The following is a 24,753-nucleotide window of genomic DNA, read 5'->3' as shown; positions in this document are numbered from 1 at the left end:
TGAGTGAAATCATTGTCTTTCTCTTATTGACTTATTTTGCGTCTGACTTCAGCTCAGGTCATGATCTCAGGTTGTGGGATCGAGCCCCACCGCCAGCCCCACCTGTCCCACCACCAGTCCCATGGTGGGCTCCATGCTCATCAGGGAGTCTGATTGTCCCTCTGCCTGTCCCCCCAACTCGTGCTCTCTCTTTCTGTCTCTCAAATAAATAAAATATTTTTTAAAAATTAAAAAAAGAAAAACAAAGATTCTTTTCATCCTTTAGGATCTAAATTCAGATGTTTCCTCTTCTAGGAATCAGTCCCCAGTTGCTGAATCAAAACAACTGTTCTTCCTTTCAGCATTAAATTGTAATTAAAAACTGTAGTGCTCAAACCTTAAAAAAAAAAAATCCCAACCCTGCATCTCTTCTTTCTCTTCCTCTCTTTCTTACTCATCCCCATCCAAGATATTCCTTTGTTGATTGGTCTTATTAGAGAAGAGACACTTTTAAAGGAGGGGAGAAAGCAAGGGAGGCAAGTGAGATGTGCCTTTGTTACCCTGTGTGCCCTCATTCCAGCACGCGAGTGGGGCGTGGGTGTGGTGAATGGTGGGAGGGCAGGAGTGGGGTTCCCATGTGTAGTTGTGAAAACAATTTGCCGTTGAATTAAAGCTGACATTTTTACAAGGAAAGTATGTAATAAAATATGGCCATAGAAAATGGTTAGATAATGTAAGGGTAAGAAAATCAAATGTGTATGCATGTTACAGGCATTTTGAACTTTTCATTCATCTCCTCAGATACCAAAAAATAGAAGAGGGAAGCATCTCCACCTTAAGATGCCCTGGAAGCCGGCAGGTGGCAGCTCCAGGCACGTGGCGTGTGGTGTTTTGTGGGCAGTGTGGTCCTGCAGACACCTGCTGCTACTCTGTGTTGATTTCAGTGCTGTACAACTTGAATGATTATGTTGTATTACACCTGAGGAGTAACTTGTGTGTAGAACCAGAAATGAGTGTGCCTCTTTCTGCAGCCCGGGAGGACCCTTAAAGACAGAATGAGTTCATTCATGAATTCAGAGACCAGGTTGGAGATCAGGGACAGTGACGATCCAATTATTGCTGTGACTGTCCTTGTACAAGGAGTGGCAGTGGGTCACCAGGGATGTGGACTGGTTGTGGCAACTTCAGAATCTGTTGTCACCTTAACAAAAAAATGCTCCTTTACTGTTAGGGAAAATTATAGCCAATAACCTAAATGCAAATCTACTGGAAAACAATGCATTAAAGATGAAAGTATGATTCCCTCATTTTCTGCCAATGCCTTTTTTTTTTTTTTAACTTGATCTAAGTTTGTTTGGTTTTATGAAATAGATCCACCTTCACCACACTGGAGAGATTTATAAATACATTGTTGAAAACCCTGAGCCGTGGCAGAGACACCTTAAACAGTGGTCAGGCGTCAGTGATGCTCCAATGCATGAAGATTCTGATGCCTTTCAAAAAATAAAACCTTAACAAGACATGTTAGAACAGTGTATCTTGAACCCTGTATTCATGAAGAAGAACTATGTGAAAGTGACAGTGATCTCCAGGGAAAACATGCTTTCAACTACCCAAAGTAATTCCTGTAAATTCTGTAAGTCAGCTACCTCCTCTTAGGGAATTGTTTACTAAAGAAACTTAAAAACATAACTAGTACAAATAAATAGTTTAACTCAGCCTAAACATTAAATAACCAAACATGATGAATTAAGGGATCTTAAAATTTTATTTACTGCTTGTCTTTAAATAAAATTGGTCACTCATGTTCCCCATGTTTCCTTATCCTTTCACCCCCGCATTGTGTTGTTTTGAACAAAAAAAAAAAAAAGGCTCAGATGAGAACTGCAAAGCTCAGCATGACTAATTATAAAATGTTAGTAATAGATTTTCCCAGAAGAGGAAATCTATTAGTCTCAGAAGGCTCACATTAGCCTCAGAACAGATTTTCAGAATCATCTATTCAACATTCTTACTGTTTAGCTGAGGAAACAGCAGGCCCCAAAGTGAGGTGGTTGGTGCAGAAAAAAAGAAAAACAAAACAAAAAAAACAGCGCCAGGACTTTTTAAGAAAAGACTTACTTTTTTCTATGGCTTCATATGTGGTTGTTTTAAATATAAGACATCTTTATCACTCCCCGCCCCGCCTTTTTTTTTTTTTTTGCCCGCATTTCAAAAGAATCACACTTTTTTCAGTCATGACCTTTGAAATCTTGGTTCAACACTCGGAGTTCAGACCTTTCAGGAATTATGAGCAGGGATTTGGAGCTAATTGGAAGAGACAGTTGTCATTCCTGTGGAGTAATCATGCACCATGTTTGTAATTATTTATAATATAGCCACTATTTCAAGGTTGCCCATTTGCAGGGTTTCCCTACATTTTAAACATTTTATTTATTTATTTTATAGAGAGAGTACGAGCAAGCCCTCCAGGAGGGGGTGGGGAGAGAGGGGCAGAAGGAGAGAGAGTCTCAAGCAGACTCCCTGCTGAGGACAGATCCTGATGAGGGCTTGATCCTTCTAAGGACCTAGGTTATGACCTGAGCCGAAATCAAGAGTCAGATGCTCAATCAGCTGAGCCGCCCAGGCACCCCAAGGGTTTCCCCACATTTTAATATGTTATTCATACCCTCTGATGGGCTTCCACTTTGTGGGCGTTTGGATTTTAACCAGTCTTCCTCTGCATTCTTTTCTGGTGAAGTGGTTTTTCCTTAAGCATGCAGATTATAAAACTGCCGGTAACTGCTGGAAGGATCTTTAGTTTGTTACACACTGCAGAAGACTGAGCTGCCAGGAAGGGGGAAGCGTCCAGCGCCTGCTTCTGTGCAGAAGATGGAAATGGTGTGTATTAATTTTTTATTGCTGTGCAACAAATCCCTGCAAACTCAGCAACTAAAAACAATGTTGCAACAACATGGATGGGCCTAGAGGGTATTATGCTAAGTGAATAAGTCAGAGAAAGACAAATACTGTATGATCTCACTTATATGTGGAATCTAAAGAACAAAACAAATGAACAAACAAAACAAAACAGAAACAGATTCAGTTACAGAGAATAAACTGCTGGTTCCCAGAACGGGGTAGGGTTGGGTGGCGGCTGGAATCAGTGAAGGGGATTAAGAGGTACAAACTTCCTGTTATAAAATAAATAGGTGATGGGGATGTAATGTACAGCATGGGGAATATAGTCAATAATATTGTAATAACTTTCTATGGTGACAGATGGTAATTACACTTACTGTGGGGATCACAGTAATGTATAAAAATATTGAATCACCATGATGTACATCTGAAACTAATAGGATTTTATTTGTCAAAAAAAGAATGCAGATGTATGAACTTAGTTTCTGGGTGTCAGGAGTCCAGATGTGGGTTAACTGGGTCCTCTGCACAAGGTCTCACCAGGCTACAATTGAGGTATTGGCTGGGGCTGTGGTCTTGTCTGAGGCTTGGGTCTTCTTCCAGGCTCTTTTAGGTTCTTGGTATAATTCAGCTCCAATAGGTAGGACTGAGACCCCGTGCTCTCAGCTCGCCGTGTGGCCACTTCCAGCATCTGACTTCCTGTCTCTGGCCTTAGGCCAGATTTATGGGACTCTTGTGGCCCTGTCAGGCCCACTCAGCTGGCCTCTCTGTTGATTGGCTCATAGTCTACTGATTGGTCACCCTAGTTACATCAGCAGGAGTGATTTCCACCGCATTCACAGCCCCTGCCTCAGTCAGGGGGGGTTGGCAGGAGTGTGTACACCAGGGCTGAGCTGAGGATCTTGGGCCCATCTCAGAATCCTACTGCCACATGGGATGCCTGGCACCTGTCCTTAGGAGGAATATTGTGTAGGCAAACTAAATAGTACTTACTTCCTAATTGCTGTGAAGGAATCCAGAGTATTGAGGACTTGGAGATTTCAAACCTTGACACTACAAAAAAATACAAGCTGTGTGTCTCAGGAGAGACCTAGCTTCCTGAAGGAGGCAGGCCTCTGCCTGGTTGGGGTTAGAGTTGGCAGGGAGGCCATGCGGCAGTGTGCACTCCTGAGATTTTTGCCATGGAGAGGAGGGTCATATCCTGTCCACCCTGACCTGAGGAAATAGAAGGCAGTTCTAAATCGTTTACCTGCTGTGTATAAGCACTGAAGAAGAGTATTATTAGGAGAACAGTGTTACATAGTGTGGTGTCGGAGAGATTTATTTCTGTCTTCTCTGCAGTGTTTTCCTGTGTGCAGATGTGTGGGGGAGCGTGGGACACATGCCTGTGGATAAATCGCCTGGCGCAATGCCCTCCCCTACCCGCTTCATCTGCGGCCCTTTTCTCTGTCCCTGTAGCCTGGGAGCCGGTCTTTCCAGCAGGAGTCATGGGAATTTCAGTTACTAGGTGTTTGTCTGCTCAGGCAGCCATAACAAAGCACCAGAGACCAAGTGGCTTAAACAAGTCGATTGCCTCTCAGTTTTGGATTCTGGAAGTCCAAGATCACGGTGTTGCCAGGACTGGTTTCTCTTGAGGCCTTTCTCTTTGGCTTGCAGATGGTTGTCTTCTCTCTGTGACCACACATGGTCTTCCCTCTGTGTGCACAAGTCCCTGGTGTCTCTTCTTACAAGGACATGGGTCATACTGGATTAGCATCACACCCTGTGACCTCATTTCTACTTAAGACCCTATGTCCAAATACGGTTGCTGGGAAAAAATAAGTGTTATACTCTCCTTGTGAGAAGAAGGGCTACTCTTATATAACGTATGTGTCAAATGTAATATATATAATATATACATATATGTGAATATATAATACATAATATAACATATGTAAAGTATATATGATATATTTAATATATGATATTGTATAATAAAAATAAGGGAAAAGTAGGCAGGGACATTGCAGGAGTCAGTGTATGGTCCAGACTCAGCACGGGTGCTCCAGCTGGAAATCGTCAATGGGATTGTGGGGCTTTGATGGGGAATCTTTGGTCTGTTGAGGTGTCGAAGGGGTTCCACCATGCTGCTCTTCTTTCACAAATGACTCCCAGGTTTGGGTTTTCAGGGACCCGGCCTGCTGCAGGAATTCCTGTGAGCTGCAGGGCCATTGCACAGAAGCCAGCACTCTTTCAGGCATCCTGGAGCCACTCTGCTCCTGCTTCCTTTACTTCCTGTGGCTCACATGGGTCCTCTCACCAGTTCTCAGTAGAGAACTCCTGACATGGTGCTTGCAGTCTGCAGGCACACTGGGGGCTGTAGGAACGCCATGGGGAAATGTCCTTCGAGGCTCAAGGCTTCCACCGAAGTAAGTTACTTTTTTAAAAACAGCGCTCCGATGAAGTGGGCAAGCTAATGCTTTGAGATTCCAAGGCAGAAGGAAACTGACTTTATGTTCGATGAGTTCTATAAATGGAATGTAGTTAAGATAAACTGAACACAGACAGTTCTGCTCCTCTCCTTGTCATCACCTTCCTGTGCCCGTCCCAGGGCAAGTCTGGGACCACCAGTCTCCTGGCAACTCCCGTCACAACAAAGCCTGTCCACTTCACTCTCAGAGTGCATGCTGCCCTCCTCAGTGACTAAATGGTGACTTCGCTTTTGGAAACTTTCTCCTGGAAGAGGATGGGCTCTTTCAGATTTCTCTGTACTTTCTGTAAGGACTCAACAAATGGTCATGATAAGGAAGAGAGATGAAGGATCTAAGGCTTGCAATGATCATAAAGTCAAGGTTTGACCTTTAGAAAAGGAAATGGGAACATTTTTAAATGTTGTTTCATATGTCACACATCAAGGCTATCTGTCCACAGGGAAGAGGTCAGACTGGCCTTGAGCCACCAGGAGGCTCAGGTGATTGAGTGACAATTCTGCGCCTTATCTCAGGGCTAGCTGACCTCCAGCTGGAGGCTGATGGGACCTTATCACAGCTGTTGAAGCAGTTTTGAAGAACACCTTGGCCTTGTAGGGAGTATTGCGTTGGCCCAGGAAGAATACCTTTGCTCACATTGGGGGCTTGATTATACAGTCCCCAAGCATTGCTATCCAGTGGTTTGGTCTTGCCTTGCATTATTTTTGAGTACAGAACTGTACCTGATTTATCTTTGTTGGTCTTATGGTGGCCAAACTGTGCTTTGCACATAATTGGTTTGGTGGATCTTGAATTAGAAGAACATGAAAACAGAGGCTTAAAATGGAAGAGGATACGTCTTTCTTTCCATCTGGGGCAGCTGATGGCTAGGAGCTCCTGGAAGTTTGCCATAGGTTCCTTCAAATCCACAGTGTGGAATTAAATAGATGTGTAAAACTCTCAATGTGTCTCCCAAAGTTCAGAAGTTATTTAGATGTGACTGACTTGGCCCACCTTAAGATCTGGACTTGATGCCTGAATTCAGATTCTCTGGGACCTCATGCAAGGAGAGGCACCACTACCTATTCCCAGAACATTGTAATCAAATGGAAACCTGTACCCAATAAACAGTTTCTCCCCATTTTCCTTCTTCCTAGTCACTGGTAACCACTAATCTACCTTCTATGTCCGTGGATTTGCCTGTTCTGAATGTTTCATATAAATGGAGTCATACTATATGTGGCCTTTATGAATACCCTTTTTTAAATAGTTTTTATTATGGAAATTTTTAACATACCGGAAAATAGAAATTTTGTTAAATGAGCTGTATGTGCCCATCACACAGATTCAGGTATGATCCACTTTCTGCCAGTCTTGTTAATGGCAGTTTCTTTACCAGGGAGGAAAAGCAGTATGTGAATCGATTCTGGAAAGAAATCCGAGTGGGAGATTTTGTGCGTCTCCGCTGCAATGAGATCATCCCTGCGGACATTCTGCTGCTGTCCTCCAGTGACCCTGATGGACTGTGCCACATCGAGACTGCCAATCTGGATGGAGAGACCAACCTGAAGCGAAGGCAGGTGGTCCGTGGCTTCTCAGAGCTCGTAAGTGACCTGATACTTCGAGGGAATCCTGGGCACCACATCCATACAGTACCTCCCATGCTGGCCTTCTGGGCGTCAGAGCACCCGCACCCCAACCCCTGCACCCCCTCCCACCTCCATCAGGCGAGGCAATTTTCCTAGTAGATAGATGTGGAACTGAGGGTCTGAGAGGACCCCTGACCCACCTGAGCCCATGACCAGCCTATGGATGTGGGGAACAGGACCCAGTTTTTATAACTCTGATTTCCACTGTACATTTCTGAGTTTCTCAAAACAGTATTTAAAATTACAAAGAATATTTATGACCAGCTGACTCTTGACATTTATCCAGTTGTTGTTCTAGTTTGCTAAATTTCAACACAGCAGAAGTAATGCCCTATTCTGAGAGTGTAGCTCTGGAATGTTTTCTCCTCAAGGGTGTTTCTGAGTTTGGCATCAGAGCTTCTGTATCTGAATTCTGTTTTAGAGAGCCTCAGCCACAGCTCAAAGATGTACCGGTGATGCAGAGTGAGAAGTAGGAAGAGAAGTTTGCGGTCTGACTGCCCCACTCACCAACAGCCTTGTGGCCAGAAAATTCAAACCGTCTCAGGGGTTTCTAACCTGTTCACTGTCGTCCCTGCAGGTCTCTGTAGAGGATGTAGGGGTCAAACTCCAGGTGAAATGAAAGTAGCATGAGTTGTCAGGGATCAGAAGTATCTGGAAGGGAGATGGGCTAGTCTGAGCCCTGTTCTCCTAACACCTGCTCTGTCCTAGGCTGCCTTTCTCAATCATGCCTGGGAGTCTTGACATCAGCCTATACTGAAGGAGGCTTTAAGAAGTGCCCAAGGAAATGAGCTCCTGCATTTCAGAAAGGATGCCACTGGGGAGTCTCTTCCTCTGTTACATAATATGTGTCGATTAATGTCATGCATTGGGGATTTTCTTCCTCTGTCACTGAGACCTCTCCATGAGCTTCCATAGGAGAATCAGCCCTGGAATCAAGACCAAGCCAGCTTCTTTGGAGCAGTTGGCTTGTTTTAGAGCTTATGGATCTCATCATGAGCACTGTCAGTGTTTTGGGTGGGGTGTTTATTGGACAGGATTTATTTGGGGCTGGCATCCTTGCCTCCCACGCATGAGTGAACATGTAATTCCCCCATGGTCACTGTGACAACCAAAGGTACTTCTACACACTTTCACAAGGCCCAGAATTCCACAAGCTGGGACTCCCCACCTTGCTCGGCTGGTGGGGACTTCTGAGCCTGACACTCCTCCAACCTACGGTGCACTTGGATGTCATTACCAGTGTCTGCCTCCACTTATTTCCACCACAGGTTCCTCCTTCACTCTTTTTAAAAAGTTGAGATATAATGGACTTAACAATATTATATAACTTTCAGGTGTACAACGTCAAGATTCAATATTTGTTTATATTGCGAAATGATCACCGCAGTAAGTCTAGTTAACATCCATCACCACACACCGCTACAATTTTCTTTTCTTGTGATGAGAATTTTCAAGATTTACTCACCTAGCAACTTTCAAATATACAGTGCAGTATTGTTAACTCTAGTCACTACTCATTTACTTTTTTTTTAAGCCTTCCTTTGTGCCAAGTATTTTTTTGTGAGCTGCCTCAAATCTTTCTTGGAATGACACAGAGCTGACATAAATATTAAAAATAGCAATTTTTAAAAATGGGGTACTGTTGTCATCCCAGATCAGGAGAGCTGGTGGAATTTAGGGGCCCCTTGAGGCCCAGTGCTGGAGGTTTCCGACTTCTGCATTGAGTGTGCGCCAGGGTTTGGCAATAAATGGGGGCTCCCTTTCTACTGCCACTCCCTGGTCCCCCAGGCCCGTGTGCCTATGTGTTTTCCTAAGGCTGGCCTCATTTCCAGGCTTTCTCCACCAGGCCTGCCCCAGTCTACTAGACTAGAGCCCAGAATTCCAGGGCACAGATCAGTGTGTGGACTAAGCCTGAACTCAGTATGGCCTGCTCTGTTCTTGTCATCTGAGCACACACGGGGTTAGGAGGAGGCAGTGGCTGCACAGGCTAGAACGTTACCCTCCTGGCAGAGTGGCCGGCATGCATGGAAGATGACTGTAACATGAGAGAATACATATGAATCTCTCGTGGATGAAAATGTGAAAACTGGAGAGCAGAGTGCACATATTTGGGGTGGTGGTATGGGGAAAGCCTAGGTGTATCTCCTTGGTCAGCTCTCAAGAGTAACTTCCATGTTTCACATCTTCTAATTTTATTCAGTTGCTAAACCCAGTACTATCTAAAAATCTGTTCCACCTACTTTTTCCCCAAACAACAACTAGAACATTTCATAGCTTGGTAGTGCTTTATCTAAGTGAGCTGTTTTTAAGTTGGATGTTTATTCAAGGATGGCTACAGAGAGACACATCCTGTATCACCCTCCTTTGGGCCCCATGAATGCCTGAGGAAGTAAATGGAGTTGAGTCATAATTTAGTCAAAATAGCCAAAATTAACAACTAAAGCAATTCTGATTTAAAATAAAAGTTTCTTTATCAGCACCCAAATTCTTCAGTATTCATGCACATTGTCCTGTTACTGGAATATTTTTTCACTTTTTCTTTTCTTTTCCTTTTCTCTAAATGTCCCAAGATACTTTTCTGGTAGCTGAATTCCCATTCATACATTATTATTCTGAAATCTAAGCACTGCCCCAAGGAGAATAAAGATAGGAAGTTTCTGGCATTTAAAAGCCTGACAATTGGAAAACTAATATAGCACACTGTGCTAATTATGCTGGAATTAAAATTAATTAATTAATATACAATAAAAACTAAAAATGTTTAAAAATTAAAAGAAAATTAAAAGCCTGACAATTCGAAAACCAGAGTTCTGACTGCAGCGTTACAATGCCAAGAACATTTTCATTCTCAGTATTTAAGTGGGTTTTTCACAGAATGGAGTCAGCTAGTGTATCGCAGACGAGTGAAGAGCTGGGTCCTGTCAAATACCAAGTGCTATGTTGCCTTGTTGATGAATGGTCAGTTGGAAGTGGTGGTCCCTAAGAAAACTTAAATCAGAAGCAATTTGCAAAACTTGAGGTGAAGAAATTTGACAGGGATTCTGTGTATACATCAGGGTCTGGTGAGGAGGCAGAAATTATACAGGATTCAGTTAGGGCAAGTTTAATGCAAGGAATTCCAGTGAGGGATTGTGAAGTGAGAACAAAGACTTGCAAGAACACAGACCTAACTGATAGAGTGGTCACTGGCCCTGGGGCCTATATAGTGCCCAGAGAAGAGGCCCCTGAGGTTGAGTCTTTGTTCATGGCTGAGAGCACAGCCATTACTCACATGATGGTAGAAAAGCTTCTGAAGGGCTATGCCAGCCAGAAGTCAGCCATCCACAGAAAAGTGTTAAGACAGGGAACTTGGGAGATGCCGGGGGCAGATGCTGGCCACTGGGCACTAGCTGGGTTCTAGGAATGCTGCCGCCTTCTTGTGGTTCTAGCTGCTGCGGTGGACAAAGGATGAATGGTGGCTCTTAGGACAGCCAGCCCTGTAGAGCCCAGATCTGCACATGCAAAGGGACCAGGAGAAGGTACAGGGAGCCATAGCCCCCCTTGGGGTCAAGGCCCATACCCTCAGGGTCTCTGGTTACCCAGAGCTGAAAGCCGAAGAAAGCATGTGGCAGACCTAGTTGTGGACATAAACACAGTGCAGGCTCCTTGCCTTGGAGACACCTGGAGGGCGCTGGGAAGTGGAGAAAAAATCCACACACCCTTCCACTGGAAGGCCAGCCCCTTCTCCTGCAGTGTCTCTCTAGCACCCTCTACTGACAAGGCAAAAAAAAAGTAGCTCAGTTTCCAGAAGTCATTCATGAAGAGCTTGTTTGCTTAGGGAAGGATGCTAAGAAAGGGGGAAGTGGGCGGCGCTGAGGCTGTCCAGGTCGGAAGTGGCGCCCCGGCTGGATCCCGGGTTTCTCAGTCCCGGGCACAGCTGGGGCGGTCCATGTGGCACCCACGGTGCAGACGGCACAGCTGGCACACGGAAGGCCTTCACCTACTTCGTAGTGCTTCCTGGCAAGGGAGTGAGCATGCTGACCGTCTTACTGCAGTCACATCCTGGGGAGCACGAGAGACCCCAGTGTGTCACCTACCCCATCTCCGCATCAGGTCCAAGCCCTTAACCTGGGGAGATGGTAATCATACTCTGTTCCATAACTCTCATGGGAATCCACCATCTCTCATGGGGAGATGAATAAGGAGAAGGTGAATACTAAACTACCCAGTGGGGGCCACAGAACTGGCTTGGAGCATGACTCTGCACATAGACCAGAAAAGTATATGGGACCTTAAGCTCACCTTCTTACTTCTATCAAATGATGACCACTATACTGATCTTCCATCCCTTTGCTGATGGCAGGAGATGGCTTAAATAAATAACTTAGATTGGTCCGTGGAAAAAAAAAAAAAAAAGAGGGACTTGGTCCATGTGTTGCAGTGTCTAATGATTTAAGGTAATGGGACCAATACCTAGAGGACTCAGTCTTCTTTACCAGCAGACTCCAAGTACAGAAACTGTACAGGATTCATGGACTGGAAGCAGGAAGGCAGCATGCATGACCCGCCCAGACCCTTGAATCTGAGGATAAGGCCCTCAGACACTGAGCAGTGACCCCAGGACCTTGAACCACCTAGCCATCTGGCCTCTGGCAAAGGAAACAGAGATAATGGGACTTCAAAATAAACATATCATTTAAAAGTGGGAGCCAAATTGGCGTTATCCCAGAAGTAATAGAGAACCCCAGTGTTTCACATGAAACTCTGAGGATAACAACCCGATTTTGTTCAGGCTCCCCTGGTGTCAGACCATATCATGCTTCTCACATTTGTAGTAGCACAGACATTTTAAAAACAACTCTACATATTTTAGAATATAAATCGTATGAGGTAATGATTATCACACCCTTTTATAGATCAGAAACAGAAAATGTGAAGACAGGAGATTCTCCCAAGGCATCTCCTGAATCAGGGTAGAGGCAGTCCTGGGCTCTGTCACCTTCTGAGTTGGCATGGATGGGGGGATTCTCCAGCATCCAGTCCTTCCCTTTTTCACTGAGCATCTGCTGTTCCTTCTCTCTCTCTTTCTCTCTTTCTTTTTTTTCTTTTTAAAAAGATTTTATTTATTTATTTGACAGAGATAGAGACAGCCAGCGAGAGAGGGAACACAAGCAGGGGGAGTGGGAGAGGGAGAAGCAGGCTCCCAGTGGAGGAGCCTGATGTGGGGCTCGATCCCAGAACACCGGGATCACGCCCTGAGCCGAAGGCAGATGCTTAACGACTGAGCCACCCAGGCGCCCCTCTCTCTCTCTTTCTTTCTCTCTCTCTCTCTCTCTCTCTCTCACACACACACACACTCATTCTGACCCACAGCCCTGCCCATGAGGCTGCATGCAATTAGCCTCTATACAGGTAGAAGTGTCTAGTTCATCTGTAACATTTGCACAGTGATTTCTGCAAAAATGGGATTTCCATAGGCTGATAATTTTTTATAAAAATATTTTTAGAGACTCATTTTTGTGATTTTTCATTCTTTCAACAAATACTTACTGAGCACATACTATGCTTCAAATCCTTCAGATAGTTGCTTCTAGGCCATCTATTTTTTTTTTTTTTAAGATTTTATTTATTTGACAGAGACAGCCATCTAGAGAGGGAACACAAGCAGGGTGAGTGGGAGAGGAAGCAGGCTCCTAGCAGAGGAGCCTGATGTGGGGCTCGATCCCAGAAGCTGGGATCACGCCCTGAGCCGAAGGCAGACGCTTAACGACTGCGCCACCCAGGCGCCCTCTTTCAGGCCATCTATTGATCAAAAGAGGCAAACATCTTTCCTGTCATAATGTTTACATGACCTTTGTAAATAGTGATGTGCACTGAGGAATAAATGATAAAGCAGAAGCAGGGATGTGAAACGTCAGGGGGGTGTTGGAATTTTGGATGGGAATTGGGTGAGGCAGGGCAGGCCTCCCTGAAGACAGTGGGAGAATCCAGACCTGAGATCTGGCTGCTGAACAAGCTATGTTAGCATCAGGGAGAAGCCTTCAGGGAATGACTTCTGTGTTGGTTAATTTACTGAGAAAAAAATGTTCTTCCAGTTTATCTCTTGGGTAGACCTATGGGATTATTGCCCTGGCTACACCCACAGAGCCATCTGCTTCAGGCTGTTTGGAGCAGTGATTATGAGGCTTTCAGGAAGAGCTGAAATCACACGCCTGGGATAGCTAGCTTTTCTCAGGTGTGTGTGGGTGTGTGCACGTGGGTATGTGCATGTGGGTGTGTGCACTGGCGTGTGCATGTTTGCCTGCTGCATGCTCCCTGTGAGGAAGAAGGATGAAGCTAGTATGGAAACTCTCCTAGGCTGGGGGGAGTTTGAGAAGCACTCATCTAAAAGATGTACAATGTCTAGACTTGCACTGATTCCAAGACAGGGATGTGGCTTTACCTCCATTAGGCACATAAATTTTTACTAAATTCCCAGCAACGTTCTTGGGTGCCAGGCACTCTTAGACAGTGACAAAGCACAGAGTTTCCTTTATAAGGGAAGAGTTAGGCCTCCCCTGAGTTACATGACAGAATTCAAGGAGCTTAGAGAAAATCATTTTATATTCCATATATGTAGGAGACAAAATTATTATGCTGTTTATTGTTTCTATCTACACATGCTCTCAAAATCATCCAGCACAGGATGCCTAGAGGTGAATAAGGACTGTTCGCAAGATCTTACACCAAAGTTGTTTTTTCCTTAAGCTCTTCAGGTTGTTAGTCTTTAACTAAATTAGCTACATGCTCTGCTATGGAATGAAAGAGGAAACAATCTATCATCTAAGTGGAAAACAAAGACAGCTGTCTGGATGTGTTAATTGGAAAGGTCAGTATCAAGCCTTTACAAAAAGATTCATGGTTTTCTTTTACATATTGAAGTGTAGTCACTAAGCTCGTAATTTACACTGTGGGACATTTTCATTTCCAGACTTAATCAGATACGTTAGTTGAAGGATATGAAATATGTAACAGGAAAGCTTTTGAGAAAGAAAATTTGAATACACAACTTTATTTAGACTAAAATTTTATTTAGACTAGAATTTTAATTCTAGCAAGTGGATATTCAAAACAATTTGGTTAGATAGGTAATATAATTATCTGAGATATACCACTTTTTATAATATCAACTGTGTTTATTTCATGGGAAATATAAATTTGGTTGCATAATAAGATTTTTGTTTGTATCTAATCCTCATGGCTTTGCCACAGATTCTTTGCCTTGAACCTGTGGTCTAGCAAATCAGTGTGTGTAGAGATTAAAGCACTGTGATATTAATGAGAGTAGCTAAATGCCATGAAGTTGATAATAACTAGGCTCACCTGACATGTTAATCCAAAAAGATCCTATTACATATAGAAATTTGAACATTCTTTGTATACGTTTAACTTGACGTTTTCGCGTGATTGGAAGTGTTCATTTTTTATTCCAGGAAAAAGACAACCAAAGCATTAATAGGTTTTTGTTCTATTTATGGTGGTATGTGGTCTGAAATGCTGTCTTTCTCTTTGATTATATTTTCACTGTAAAAAAAAAAAGAAATTTAATCAAATTCCAACCTTCCTAAATGTAGTTGAATTGCATCCATAATTACAAAGAGTTTGAGTTGTGTGTGTGTGCGTGTGTTTCTGGTCTAGAAATTTCTTTACCTGTGGGAAGAGCTGACAATGTGAGATCAGTCCAATTGACCACTGAGTTCTTTGTAAGTGGGTATAGATGTGCATGTTTATGTGTGAGAGTGTGAGCATGTGTGTGTGCACACAGTGTATCTGGACATGTGTGTGCACTCAGAGCATGTGAATGGGTGAGTGTGTTTGTGAGCGCACACTTATGAGTGTGTGACTGTGCAGGGATGTGTATGTGTGTGCAGGTGTGCCTGTGCATGTTCCAAATAAGAAAGCAAAATGAAGTAAAAGGTCTTGACTTACCGCTTTTTGTTATCTTCCGGGAGAGGGTAAATATTCTTTCCTGGGCTAAGACATGATGTTCCAGAAGCAGGTCGATCTGTAAAATCAGCATTCCTGGAGAAACTGGAATTGTCAGTCTGGTTATTGAGCACCTACTGTGCACTGTGTGCATTAGGTGGGGGGTGTCTGGACAGTTCAGTCTTCACTCAGTGGACTGGGAACACTTTGCTCCTTGATGGGGGTGCCTGTCCCTGGTGTCATATCCCTTCTACTTGTTTTGTGAGCAGAGCCCCCAATGAGAGAAAAATGCCTGTTTCCACAACATGAAACCAGTCACCACACCCTGATTGCCACAGCATTTGAATTCTTTGAGTTATTCTAATTTTGTTTCTGAATTTGTCAGAGTCTATTTTCCCATTTCACCAAGAATTACTGGGGAAGTTATGTAATGCTTTCAATTTGCATGTGTTCTTCCTGCGAAAGGCAGTACTTTGGTTCTCATTTTGGTATTAGTGCTTCGTAGGATTTCTCCTCCTCATAAGTGAGACGCACCATATATGCATACGTATACACAGAGATGCCAGTATACACATTTGAACCCTCATGATGATATTAACATAAGCCACACCTTACAAAAAACCTGTCTTAAGCAAGAACTATATTTCAGAAGACACTATTACCTACTTGTGTGTGGATGAAACCATATTTCCTGACATCTAAATTGGGTTTTTTTTTTTTGTAATGAAATAAATTCAGGGCTTTCTCACCATTGCTAATGAATAATCCATGTTGTGAAAGGTACCCAGTGATGTGACTTAACAGACCCCAATGAGAATTTTAACAAAGCTGATATCAGATGTAAAACAAACTTTTTTAGTTTGTTGGTTTTCACTGAAGTTGTTTCCGGTAGTATATCTGTCAGAATGCCTTAAGGTCCCCTCCCATTATAAAAAACGTGTCGTTGCCAGTGATAAAGTCTTCCCCTCCAGTTCCAGAGAGCAAGCACTTAGGTACATCTAGGTGGGGTTTTATAAGTTAAGAATTGGGCCTGAGCTTAAAATCATTCTTTTTCATACAACACACACACACTTGCACACACACACACAACTTACCCAAACCAAAATGTCTACAGGCGGTTCTTGTGTCTTTGAGAGAAAGGGAAGAAAACAGTTCTCACTCACCTGTAATGGCTCACTTTTCTGCAGTAGCACCTGCTGTAGTCCAAAAATGAGCCCTTCTGTTGGTTAAAAAAGGCCAACTTCAAAGCATATGGATTTAGGTTTGTTTTGGATGTGACTTCAAATAGTTGGTTTGCTTATCCGGCCTTTATCAAGTGTTCTGGAGCCTTGACCATCAGGCAGGAAATTTTGTTGAGGGCAGACTTGTGAGGTTGACGTCTCCACCTTGGCCCAGTGAAGCTGGTGTTGGCCATGGAAATTCTTCTCTGGTATTCTGAGTGTTGCCCTTTCAAAGCTAACAGTGGGCAGAGAAAGGTGGTTCATGTAGGATTGGGCTTAGTAGCTGAGACTGGACTGTTCATCTCAAGCATTAAAGTCCAAAGGTGTGGGGGCACTTGGATAGTAGCTTGCTCCTGCGTGTTCAGAGTGTTCCTGTGGATCATGCACCCTTGGGAGACTGTAGTCTTTCTGACAGCCTGCTTTTAAGTATCTTGTTGACAAAAGATCCACGGGCTGGCATCACCTAGAACCCGGAATTGGTGGGAGCTTTGTGTCAGTGTTCAGAAAACTTGTAATCCTTGTGGTGAGAATAAGGAGATTCTCCAACCCCCCATACCCTGGGTAATGGTACCAGTTCATACGCATTAAGTGCCCACTGTGTGCCAGGCCCTCTTCTGAGTCTCCATATGACATTGGTTCTTCTAATTTTCTTGATGACTCTGTGAGGGAGGTGCTGTTATTTCTGCAAATCAAAATTTTAATAACACTTGCCATTAGCAGTAGCTTTGGATGCTCCCAGAACATGGACTTGGGCACTTGTGACACTGGAGCAGCTACATGGGTAGGTCAGTTTGAAAAGCTACTTTTTAAAGGCAATGGTTGGTTACCTCCGTGCGCTCGCTGACCTGCCCACATTGGGAGAATGGGATTACAAAGTCCCTGGTGTACTTAGATCATAGGCGAGATCTGCGTCTCCTCCAGTAAGGACACACAGGCCTGTGGTAGTGGCATATTGGTGGCACTCACCAAGAAGTGTCCCCTTGCTGCTGTGGTCAAGCCTGGGTGTGCCAGTTCCCTGAAATTGCAGGCCCCAAGACCCCCACAGCACGGGCCAGGTGCCAGCTACGCCACCTTAGAGTGAATGCTCAGGGACTCACTCTCCCAAGCCTCCACAAGGGATCCTCCTGGGGAGTGGGGAAGAAATGCAGGCTTATGTCAGGGCTGGAAGGAAGGCAGGGAGGAGGGTCCCACGTCAGCTCTGTGATGCTCCCACTCTCAAACCCCAGCTCTGAGGCCTCGGCTCATTTCAGTTTCCATCTGCAGGAGTCAGTGAGTGTACACACCAGCTCGCTTGTCAGCATCGGGCTCTGTGGGGGGCGGGGGGCGGGGGGGGCATTCCCAGCTGAAATCTCAGGCAACGTGTCTCAAGGCCTCACTAGGGTAATTCTGTTTCTACGCAGATCATGTTTTAAATGTGCGTGTATTCATTTGCTAAAGATGCCACAACAAAGTCCCACAGACTGAGTGGCTTGAATAACTGAGATTTCTTGTCTCATAGTTCTGGAGGCTGGAAGTCCAAGATCAAGGTTATCATAGGGCTTGTCTCTTCAGAGGCTTCTCTCCGTGGTTTATGGCCATCTTCTCCCTGTGTTCTCACAGGGTCTTCCTTCTGTGCCTGTGTTCTCATCTCACACCAGTGAGATTGGATTAGGACCCACCCTTAATGTTTTACCTGGGTTACCTCAAGACCCCATCTCTACGTTATGAGGTGCTGGGAGTTAGCAGTCTAACATAGGAATTTGGGGAGAGGACACAACTCAGTCCATAACAGTGCAGTGTCGGGGGAAAGCAGTGCCATTTCTTCAGGTACAGTTAGCCTGCTGATCACCTCAGATCAGCCCACTGTTGCATTCCACATCCCTTCTCTTCTTCTACCAAGAGGAAGACGCTTTCTCCTGATGAACTTATTGCTAGAAACTTGAGCCCTAGTATAGTATTCCCCCAGTATCTATGGGGGATGCATTCCAAGACCCCCAGTAGATGCCTGAAACCACAGATAATACAGAACCCTATGTGTACTATGTTTTTTCCTATACATACATACCTGTGATAAAGTTTAATTTATATATTAGGCATAGTAGTAGATTAATAATAACTAATAATAAAGTAAAACAATTATAACAATATGCTATAATAAAAGTTATGTGAATGTGGTTTGTCTCTCAAAATACCTTACTGTAGTCACCTGTCTTGTGATGATGTGAGATGATCAAAGGCCTGTGAGACAAATGAGACAAAGCGAAGGGGATGAGGTGGGCTCTGTGACGTAGTGTTAGGCTGCTATTAATCTTCTGAGGATCCTTCCCAGGAGGATCATCTGCTTCCAGACAGCGTTGACTGTGGGTACCTGGAATTGGAAAGAGATCGGGGAGGACTGTGGTACAGTTGCCAAGGGCTGAGGCAGGAGGGCTTTCTCTGGCTGGCTGCAGCCTGCCAAGAAACTAAACATTAATATATGTATATTAGATATTAAAAACTCCGTGAATGACCCTGGAACAAAAAGAACAAGAATTGTACTACTAGGAATATTTAGAAAATTTGGTTAGAGTTGTTTTAAGTATTTGTGCACATGTATGCATTTACGTGTGTGTGTGTGTGTGTGTGTGTCTGTAGGTCACTTAATATTTCACACCATGCCAGGACACACAAACACTCCCTCCTAAATAATTTGTCTTAGAAATAGTGAGGGACAAACCTTTCAACTCTTGACTAAAGTCTTTTATTTTTTTTTAAGATTGACTTATTTATTTTAGAGAGAGGGAGAGATTGCATGAGTAGGGGGAGGGGCAGAGGAAGGGGGAGAGAGAGAATCCCAAGTACACTCCGTGCTGAGGGATGAGCCCGACTTGGGGCTTGATTTCACGACCCTGAGATCATGCCCTGAGCCAAAATCAAGAGTCGGATGCTTAACCGACTGAGCCACGCCGGTACTCTTTGATTAGAGTCTTTTGATTTTAGAGTTTCCTCTAAAACTTGTATGTGCTTATGATTCCACAGCCATGACATGATGGGAGTAGGCCACACTTGCTTTTACTCTAAGCAGATGAAGCCATTTTTCCCCTTGTTATACCTTTCACAAAGAAATCCACAGTGACTGGCATTGAGTTGCTGTGGGGCAGGTGGTCTGGGCACTCTTTCTGTTCACCACCCACCCACAGCTCAGGAGGCCCCACGCGCCTGACCTTTCCCTTTCTCATGGCTGCTCCTTTCAATGTGTCCTGTAATGGTCTGGTCAATTCCCAGCCACCCCAGCCCAGCAGCTGGAGTTACCACTGTCCTGACCCTGCCTCACTGAGTACAGACAACCAGTTCCCGGGCCTGCAGATTCTACCAGACAATGCCTAGGAACCAGACTCAAGGGATGAGGGGAATTTGGGAGGCAGCCCCCCCTCAGCCCCACCCTCACCAGCTGTCACCTCAGTCAGACACATGCAGGGCCCTTCCATGTATCTGTCCAGGTTGGCACATCAGATTTGCCTCAAATATATGACTTTGACAGGTTCCCCCCCTTGGGGCCACTTGGAGGACATCTAATCTCCCCTCCACAAGTGAGTTCTTCAAATCTTTGAAAGCTGCCCGGTGGCTCGCCTGTGGTCTCCACAGCTAACATTTGCCAGTACTTACTACTTAGCATGTTAGTTTGGTTGATCTAAACCCACCCTGGGAGGTGCACAGGACCCCCTGGGGGGATTTAGACATCCCTGAGGGCCTGAGCCACCAACACTCTGGCTCCCTTGGTGTTGGATGGGTAGACATTAGGGTGTTCCAAGCTCCCCATGTCTGTGGACCACTACCCTAAGACAAGTACAGTTGCTTCCCTAATTCGCAAATAAGGTGACCCCGGTCCAAAACGGTAGGTGCGTTGCCTAAAATCCTGCAGGTACTCAGAGGAGGGGCCACTGCAAATAGGTATCCTGGCTGCAGAACCCATTCTGGCACTGCCCCTCCTCCTGCCCCCTGGCTTGCTCCAGCTCATCGAGGGCACCATTGAGGGGTGCTTGCATCTATCCTTCACTCCCCACAACCTCCTCCTCACACCTTCTCAAGGGTGCTGCACCGTGTCCATGTGGTGTTTCTCACCGCAGTCAGCCCCCCACTCTCTGCAGTGACTGGCAGAATCATCACGCGGATCGCAGCGCTCTTCTGGGCACTCTCTGGCTCAGAAGCCTGCAGGGACTGCTGGCACTGTGGTAAAGTTAAGGAGAAGCTCCCAAGGCCAGAACAGTCAGAAAGTAAATTGCTTACTGTCTAAAAATCTGACTGCAATGGGCTGTGTAGCAGAACGGCTTGGTCTAGAGAAACTGCTGATGTCAAGAAACAGGTCAGGGCAAAATGTGTATGTATGTGTGTGTCTCTCTATGTCTCTGTAATATATGCATACACACATATATAGGTGCATATATACACATAGATATAGTAGATAGACACACACGTATATCGGTTTCACTTAAGATTTTGTGAGAGAGAGCGCATACACACAGAGGGAGAGGGAGAGAGAGAAGCAGACTCCCCACTGAGCAGGGAGTCTGACACGGAGCTTGATCCCAGGACGCTGGGGTCATGACCCAGACTGAAGGCAGATGCTTAACCGACTGAGCCACCCAGGTGCCCCTGAGTAGATGACTTCTAGGGTGCATTCTGACTCTGTGCCTTTCCAGGCTGTGGTTTTATCCACGGCTTCAGTCCAGGAGGCTTTGCTGAGGCACGATGGGTGCTCTTGCGGAACAGACACTGAGCTCTGGGGTTCTGCGCCTGAAGGACCTGGCTTGGGCCCTGAGGGACCTCTCTTTACGCCTCCCAACTGGTAAGATGTGGGTGATGGGGGACCCTCCTGGGGCTTGCAGGTGAGATGACATGACCCATCTATGCCCCGGGCATGTACCCGGCTCACACTTCTGTCAGCGGATAGTAAGCATGGGATGGAGTTGCTTTTCAGCAAGGGTGCAGCCCCGGGGGCCCTGCAGACCCTGTGTTGCCATGGCAGTGCTACATCTGGGCTGAATTAGTTTGACACCTTACCACCCTCAGGGATCTGGCCAAGATGTGCAGAGACAACTAAGCCTTCACTGTGTCTTCGCTTTCTGTCCTCCTTATGTGAGGAGCAGCCAGAGTGGAGGCAGGGAGGCAGTGTTGAGGATGGGGCCTTGTCCTTCAGAGGATGGTTGTATCCAGGTTGGGCAGATGAGGAAACAGGAAGTGCTGAAAGACTCATTCGTTGCTCACGGATGTATTAAGCACGTGTGTGCCAGGCACTGTAATTAAAACAAAAAATCCCTTTTCTCAAGGAGGCACTGGCTAAGTAATTTGATCTGTTGAGTGGAGCAGAGCTGGATTCATACTGAAGGCTGACGAAAGCAGCAAAGAAGGAATAGACCAAGCCTCCTAGGCTGCCCGTTACTTGCTAAGGGTGGAGGAAGATACCTGGCCATGTGGCCCCTCAGTGCTTATGGATGCTGCCTGTCCCATTCCCTCCAAAAATTTCTAGAAGAAAAACCCATTAATAATACAGGGGAGCAGAACTGGGAAGTGCTAAATGCTAAAAATCTAAATGTTGTGCCCTCCAGTTAATGTGAAGAAGAAATAAATTTGTACATTCTTGGCCTGCGAAGTGATCTGCAGTTTCCAGCTTTCTCAGCTTCCCAGATCTTCTCACCCCTTCATGCTGGCTCAGAAGAAATCCCTATTTTCTGAGGGTACCAGGCACTGCAAGGGCCTGACAAGAAAGATGCTGGGGTTGGGGGTCTGAAAAGGAGGAGTCTGGGCAAGCTTGGTCGCATTTGAGGTTGGGGGCTGGCGGCAGAGCTGTATGGAGAGAAGGGTTTTGTCCTGAACTTGCTAGCTTGTCATCTAGAAGTCATATGACTTCTCTGGACATCAGTCTTAACATCTGCAAAATGGGAATAATGTCAGAGGTCCTTCTTTCCTGGCAGGCCCATGGTTAGTGGGGGCGGCTATTCTTATCACGAGCTCTTCTCCTGCTCCTGCTGCTATCCTTGAAGAGCTTCTGGAGGGAGGGTGAGAGCAGCCCCTTTGGGCCTAGTGACAGGGAGAAAGGTTCACCTCACTGTGCCGAAGAGCCTAATAATAAACACAATAGATCTGTCTCAAGTGGGAGGCCTGCCTTGAGCTCCTTAAGTCCACAGAATAATGGAAAGGCTGGAGAGTTTATAAAGGGGCTAGTTGAGAATTGTCCAGAGTTCTGGGAATGAGGAGGCTGCACCATTGATCCCTTGCCCAGGGCTGTGGGAGTCCCTGCCTGTCTGTGCCCAAGAGCAGGGCAGCTTCAATACTGCAGTAAGAGTAAGCTCTCCACTGGCAGAGTGCCAGCCTCTGGGCTGTGGAATGCCAGGTCTGTAGCTTTAACCTGAGCCTCCCTGCTATAAGAAGAACATGGGAACAAGTACAGCAGGACCAACATTTTGGGGGGCTTCTAAGTGACTCAGCTGCAGAGGCAGGGGCAGTGCTTCTAAAGGAAAGTTCTGATTTTTGGAGGGAATTCTTTCGTCACCTATTGCAGTTCTGGGCAGATATTACACAGAGAAAGGGAGGATATTGGCTTAATGTGCCAGCAGCTGTTAGATAGATCTACACCTGCATCCCAGGAGACTGGACTGCAGTGCTGAGCTCAGCAGACACAGTGCCCACAGTCCAGTGCCAACTTCATTAGAGGGTCCATGTGGCCACCAGGGCTCAGAGATGCTCCACCTCAAGCTGGAGGACTGTTGTAAAAGCCAAAGTTTCAAAGGGAAAACAATCCAGAAGCAAGCCTTAATTTATGTCCAGTGTTTGTCCTGTCTCCTCATAAGTGGATACCAAGCACACTGCAGAATTACCCTCTGCAACTGGCAGAAGCCCTTAGCTCTTGGCACCTTGAATCTGAGGGCGGAGCCTGTGTGATTTGTAGTATCACAGGTGGTGGTCCATGGTGATAAACCTTGTGTTTCAGGGGGATAAGTTAAAGGTGGGTTGAGATCACCAGGAAGGGAATGTGCTTGGTTCTGGAAACCCATACTGCATCATGGATCTTTGACTATTTGCCCATAATCCCTTGTGTTCTTGCTCTAGGGATTGGTGGGTATAACAGCAGCACTGCTTTCACCTGGGGCTGGTGAGAAATGCAGAGGTCCCAGGTACCACCCAGACCCACAGAGACAGGATCTGCATTTTGATAAGATCCCTGGGGATTCATATTTGAGTCCCTTCAAGTTTCAGAAGCCATGCAGTGCAGAATTTATACCTGGGTGTAAATACTTCTTTTTCTGTAATTATTTCGTCTGTTTTCAGTCATGAATGGGATAATAATCAGTCTTTCTGTTCTTCTTGCTCTCTTGACAGAAGCTGGTATTTCCGTAATTTCCTAATTAAGACACTTCTTTTTTTAAAAAGTCACAAACCTAGATCACCTACAAAGGATGCACCTTTGAAAACCTCTGGATAAAGTAGAATCAAGTGATATTCCTCATAGATGTAATTTCAGGGATGCTTTATTTCCATTGCCAGTAAATTGATCCACATGGGAGGAGCCTGTGTTGTCTGGCTCTGCTCTGTGTAGTGGCTAATTACAAACAGTGCTTCCTGGGGTGAATCCTTTTACAGCTGGTGCTGTGACCTAGTCTTCACTGAACTGGCGACCTCTGTTCCCACCAGCTTTTCTTAATGAGAATCACGGTCAACTGGCCTCCTAATGAAGCCCCCCTGCCCCCCTACCCCCTGCCACAAAATGCTGTTCCGTGTCTGAACTGTTCTGCTCCATCCTGTTGGTTCGTCTTTCGCAATCTGCACCCGCCCTGCCTCTGTGAAATTCTTTCAGTCCATACCTCCCAGAGTGGACACACTTTTAGGAGACACTAGCATTTTGGAATAGCATCCACAGCATGCCCCAGACCTCCTTTGCTTGATATCCTGGGTTTCCGTCCAGGTGTGAACTTGGGCAACCTTGGGAATTTCCCCTGTTCCTGGAGTCTGGCCTCTTTTCAGGTAACTGCCTGTTTTTAAAAATTCCAAATAACCACATCCTGTCCTGCAAGGCCTCCAGGAATCTTGCAACCCAAGATTAAAGTATATAACAAATATTCTTTGTTTTTAAAGTTTAAAAGGTAAGGGTAAGCTGCAGGTACACAGTACACCCATTGACTGACTGTGTGTGTGTGTGTGTGTCTGTGTGTAGATACATAAAGATACATGTGCAGTTTTCCCATGGGGAGATGTCTGCCCCCAGCGCCATGATTTTTACCACGTAGGTCAGCTGAAACTCAGGAGGCAGTCTTTGGCAGAAATCACCAAGGGTGGGACCATTTACAGAAACTATGTTCTTCCAACCTCTGCCTGTTTCATACCAGTTGATATTAGGGCCTTGAGGCTATTTTGGGAAGAGACCTTACTTAGATCTCTTGGAGTATTCAGAAAGGGTAACAGACTCTAAAAGATTATCGGGTATTAGACTTCTCCAGAGAAACAACCAATAGGAGAGTTAGATAGGTAGATCTCTCTCTGTCTCTGTGTCAGTATCTATATGCCAATATCTATAATAAATCTGTCCGTACATGTCTATATCTAGATAGATGTAAACATTAAGATATCTGTATTTATGGAGATCTGTATGTCTAGAGAGAT

General features: G+C 45.2%; 1 protein-coding gene across 1 annotated transcript in view; it reads left to right on the top strand.

Annotated features, from left to right (window-relative positions):
• Nucleotides 1-24,753, top strand: part of ATP10A (ATPase phospholipid transporting 10A (putative)) — a 192,718-nt gene that overhangs the window by 68,123 nt on the left and 99,842 nt on the right. The window contains exon 3 of the mRNA XM_034668907.1: nt 6,727-6,931. Within this exon, the coding sequence (XP_034524798.1) occupies nt 6,727-6,931 (205 nt within the window). The remainder of the gene's footprint in view (nt 1-6,726; nt 6,932-24,753) is intronic.

The sequence above is a fragment of the Ailuropoda melanoleuca genome, chromosome 9 (assembly GCF_002007445.2).
Source record: "Ailuropoda melanoleuca isolate Jingjing chromosome 9, ASM200744v2, whole genome shotgun sequence".
Classification (NCBI taxonomy): domain Eukaryota; kingdom Metazoa; phylum Chordata; class Mammalia; order Carnivora; family Ursidae; genus Ailuropoda; species Ailuropoda melanoleuca.
This window is presented reverse-complemented; position numbering and strand designations above follow the sequence as displayed.